This window comes from Octopus bimaculoides, chromosome 14 (genome assembly GCF_001194135.2).
Source record: "Octopus bimaculoides isolate UCB-OBI-ISO-001 chromosome 14, ASM119413v2, whole genome shotgun sequence".
Lineage (NCBI taxonomy): Eukaryota > Metazoa > Mollusca > Cephalopoda > Octopoda > Octopodidae > Octopus > Octopus bimaculoides.
The window spans coordinates 37432717-37438139 of NC_068994.1; the positions used below are offsets into that span (position 1 = coordinate 37432717).

Sequence of the window (5423 nt, forward strand, 5' to 3'; positions counted from 1 at the left end):
ATATATATATTTATATATTACTGACCACTCTATACTGATACTCTGTATATTATCCCTGACCAGTCTATGCTTATATTCTACATAATATCACTGACCAAGCTATACTTATATTCTATATAATATCACTGATCAGTTTATACTGATATCACATATGGCACAACTGACCAGCCTATAATGATATTCTATATGTTGTCACTGACCAGTTTATATATTGATATTCTAAATGGTCCCATTGACCAGACTATGCTGATATTTTAGGTGAAATAAATAAACACTGGAGCCGTTTTACCCCATACAAGACTGCAGGAGCTACCCAAACATATTACAAGCTTTACTTCTGAATCCATTGCAACATTGTAAACCTTTTTGTATCATCAGCAGGTACTGTGGAGTTACAAGTATTTCATCCCTTAGTCTACACATTTTGTTTGAGTGTGGCAGTAAGAAGCTCTAGAAGTGTTCCATCTGTGGTTTCTTGTCAATTACAGCCAATTTCAGCTGGTTTCAGCTGCAAAGCCTATCTCTTTGGTGGTTCATTTCAGGACTGGGTTCCAAACCATTCTGCTTCAGGAAATAGTGCACTAAATCACTGATAAATTTGTACTGGTATTTTGTATGGTATCACTGACAAACCTCTGTGGTTATTGTTTGAGATATTGACAATTCTGTATACAGATATCATTAACCTGTCTTCATCGTACCTAGGTATTATCCAACTAGAAAGCAATGGGCTGGACAAAATAGTTAACTGCATCACATGATCGTCGTAAATGAGTATCACCATCATACAAGCAGTGTCCTTCATTTCCTGGGGAAGAAAAGATGTACAACATGTACAAGAAAACTGGGTGGTTGTGTTTGTTTGCATGCAGAAATCTAAGGAAAATAGATAAAGAATATGGGATTGTGTAGGTCAAGAATTTGGGGGAGAGGATGTGGAAGAAAGGAACCTGGTGTCAGGGTGTGGTTAAGAGTTTCAGTAATGAATGGAATTGGTACTATATGGCCTTGAACATATGAATGGCATCAATTTGCTTTGGACTAAATCATAATAATAACAAGAGTACTCAGAGAGTGCTAACTTCTGTCAAGGCTATACCAACGTCCTCTCAACGATTAGCCAGAAATGATTTTCAAAATGAGAATATCTGAAATAAACTCAACTGCTCTCACAAACAAGAATACTAAAAATGAACCCGACTGCTCTCAAAAATTAAGTAAAAAAACAGGAAAAATGATCCTGAATCCTTGTCCACTACCAGATCAATCCTAAAATCTAATTAGTTCATACTAGTCATGAGGCCAAACATCCCTGAAAGTTTCATCCAAATCCATCCAGCAATTGTTTGAGATATTTTGTCTATGGACAAACAAACAAACTAGCAAACACAACTGAAAACAAGACCTCTGCCTTTGCTAAGGTGGAAGTAATAACGATGGATTCACTCATTGAAGATGACGTATGAGTGTTCAGACTTTGCTGAACGACCTGCACAAATGAATTTGTTTATAGTGATCGAATGCATGTGTTTTACATTAACTCAATTGCCCCATCAAAATAATATTGCCTGAACAGGTGCATGGTGTACCACACATCAGATGTTGAAGTGACTGCAGAACAATGTGAGATTATTTTGCTCAAGAACACAATGCACCACCCAGTCTAAGTATTGAAACCATGATCTCATGATTGAGAGTGCAGCACCCTAACCCCTAGGCCATTACTGATGATGACGGTGATGACACACACTCAAACACACATACATGCATACACTCATATATACATATATAAACACACACATATATATATATAGACATGCACACACACATATAGATAGATAGGTAGATAGATAGATAGAAAGATAGATAGATAGATAGATAGAAAGATAGATAGATAGACATATATATCTATATATATATATATATATATATAAACGCAGACATAAATACACATGTGCACATGCACATGCATTTATACATAGGTTTTAGTTATAATATTCAGCATGATCCTGGGAGATAATTTGGTTAATGGAAAGGGTTGAGACTCTAATAGATATGCTTTTAATAATGCTATTCCTAACTGAGAGTGGATGGCTAGAGGTCCTATGCATATAATGTAAGTTTTCATTAGGCTTACGGTAGGGACAGAATATTTGTGAACTTCAACTTATATGACTCAATGCCAGTACAAACTAGCTGGTCTAAGCACCACTTATGCGGATACTCTTACAAAGAGTTGGAGTAATTTGTTATATTTGACTCAATTCTGCCTCACCACCTCAGCCCAGGTCTTTTCTCTCAAGATACTTACACTCTGTCGGGTATGCACACTGACATTACTCATCCATCGGAGCATACTGGCTTTATTCCTTGCGAGCTTACGTATGTCCTCAGCAGTCACAGCCCATGTTTCACTGCCATGTAGCTTGGCTGTTTGTACACATGCATCATACAGTCTGCCTTTTACTCTGAGTGAGAGTCTCTTTGTCGCCGATGTACTTCCTTTTGTTTCCATCTACCAAATCCACTCTCATTATAGCCTCAGGTTATAATAGAAGACACTTGCCCAAGGTGTCACACACAGGGACTGAACTTGGAACCACGTGATTGGGAAGCAAGATTCTTACCACACAGCCATATATATATGGTTGTGCCTATATATATATATGATTACAAAATATATAAATCATTTTGAATAGTGAAACTCAAATTGGATAAGGCTATAAATAATAGTGTATAAACATTGGATTAACTCTATATTTACATGCTGTTGTTTATAGTTTTATCTATTTTGAATTTCACTGTTAAAGATGTTCCGTTTCATGTCTCACATAGTTTCTAAATTCTTATGACATAGACAATATATATACATATTATATAAGGCTGTTACTTCCTGTCTAGAGTCCTCAGTACCTAATGGAGTGTTGAGGGCATATTGTCATGATGTATGTATATTGGTCATTTTAAAGCTCATGGAATCTATTGGTCTTCAGGTCTGAATGTAGCCTATTCTTCCAGAATGTGAAAAAGAAAGAGAGAGAGAGAGAGAGAGAGAGAGACAAAGACTGACAGAAGAATAATCAAACTGAGTATTGAATTGGAGTTTTATTTATGAACACTAAATGAGAAAGAGAGAGAGAGGGAGGGAGAGGGAGAGAGAAAGAGAGAGAGGGAGAGAGAGAGAGAGAGAGGGAGAGAACGCGACAAATTGACAGAATTGAACTGGTGCTTTATTTATGGACACTGGATTGATGAAAGGCGAAGTTGACTGAGGTATGATTTGAACTCAGAATACAAAGGAGTGAAACAAATATTACATGGCATTTTGTCTTATGCTCTAATGACTCTTGTAAACTGATTGCTTGTAAACTGTTATTGATGACTGGTCATACTTGATATCCTAATTGCTATCATTGATCAGTCGCTTCCACTGATGTCATACAGCGATATCATTGATCAGTCTCCTCCTCTGATATCATAAACTTAATATCATTGATCAGTCTTCTACACAAACATCATTGATCAGTCTCTACTGATATTGAGATCATTGATCGATCTCTTCCACTAATATCCTAAACTGATATATAAATTGCCATTTATAAGTCTCCGTTGATATCTAATTAAAAAGAAAGCTCTGTCTGCTACTATACTATATATATAAATAAACAACCTTCATGATATAGCCCAGTGGTTCTTAAACTTTTTATCACCACAACTCATTTTGCCAAATCAATAAGGCTTGGTGACTTTCTTTGGGTATCTAAACACAGAATTGTGATGCACTCAGCATTTGATACTTTCTTAGGGAAATATTCCTCAGTATATGTCTGCTATGAATGTTATGTTGGAACCCTAATATTTGAGGGCGATATGTCATTTTTTTTTTCTTATCTGTTTCAGTCATTAGACTGAGGCCATGCTGGGGCACCACCTTGATGAACTTTTAGTTGAATGAATCAACCTCAACGTTTATTTCCTTTTGAAGCCTGGCACTTATTCAGTCAGTCACTTTTTGCTGAACTGCTAAGTTATGGGATGCAAGCAAGCCAGCACTGGTTGTCAAGAGTGGTAGGGGACAAACACTGACTCAAAGACATACACACGCACATGCAGCTCGCGCACACACACACACACACACACACACACACACACACACACACACACACACACACACACACACACACACACACACACACACACACACACACACACACACACACACACACACACTTATATATTTATACATAACAAGTTTCTTTCAGTTTCTGTCTATCAAATCCACTCACAAGACTTTGGTCAGCCTGAGGCTAGAAAAGAAGACTCTTGTTCAAGGTTCCACACAGTGGGACTGAACCTGGAACCATGTGGTTGGGGAGCAAGCTTCTTATCACATGGCCATGCCTGCGCCTTGTATAAACTTTTTGCGAAACTCTCACATTTACTTCATTTAGTTGTGAAGCTCATGGCCTTGCAATTAGGATATTGCACTCACAATTGCAAGATCATGGTTTTGATTCCCAGACCAACTGAGCATTGTGTTCTTGAGCGAAACACATCATTTCACATGACTTCAATCCACTCAGTTGTAAATTCAATCTGTACTGTAAATTCAGCTGTACTTCAATCCACTCAGACATGATTACATGGAAGATTGGAAGCAAAGAATCCTGCATACCGTGACACATATTTACAATTATCATGCAATGCCAAAGCAAGGAGACTGCACCATATATGCATACACACACACACACACACACACACATGAAGGTGCATAGCTCAGTGGTTAGAGCACTGGGCTCACAATCATAAGGTAGTGAGTTCAATTCCCCAACTGGGCTGTGTGTTGTGTTCTTGAGCAAGACAGTTTATTTCATGTTGCTCTACTTCACTCATTTTTAGAAAGGAGTTGTGCTGTCACTGCTGCCAAGCTATATTGGCCTTTGCCTTTTCCTTAGATAACATCAGTGGTATGGCGAGTGGAAGCTGGTATGCATGGGTGACTGCTGGTCTTCCACAAACAACCTTGCCAAGACTTGTGCCTAGGAGGGCAACTTTCTAGGTGCAGTCCCATAGTCATTCATGATTAAAGGGGGTCTTTATATATATATATATATGCATATATAAAATTATAATACAGGGTACCAAGAGATACCACCACGCTGAAAAAATAGCAGTCAAATCCTGACTCTAAAACCACAATAAATGTCCGCATGGCACGATTATCGTGCCATGCGGACATTTATTGTGGTTTTAGAGTCAGGATTTGACTGCTATTTTTTCAGCGTGGTGGTATCTCTTGATACCCTGTATTATAATTTTAAATAATTATTACCTTTGAGGGTTTTTATTCCCATGCTGACCACTTGATAAGATCAATATTTTAAATATCGATCTTATCCTTATTTATATAAATATATGCATAT

The 5423-nt window shown here is 37.6% G+C and overlaps 1 protein-coding gene across 4 annotated transcripts in view; it reads right to left on the reverse strand.

Annotated features, from left to right (window-relative positions):
• LOC106879144 (protocadherin alpha-8) overlaps nucleotides 1-5423 on the reverse strand; it is a 123111-nt gene that overhangs the window by 70430 nt on the left and 47258 nt on the right. The window contains exon 4 of one of the 4 annotated variants that reach the window (XM_014928580.2): nucleotides 29-808. The exons of the other annotated variants lie outside the window; for them this stretch is intronic. Within the exon in view, the coding sequence (XP_014784066.1) occupies nucleotides 717-808 (92 nt within the window). The 3' untranslated portion in view covers nucleotides 29-716. Of the gene's footprint in view, nucleotides 1-28; nucleotides 809-5423 lie in introns of those variants that run through there. 4 annotated transcript variants of the gene reach the window in all.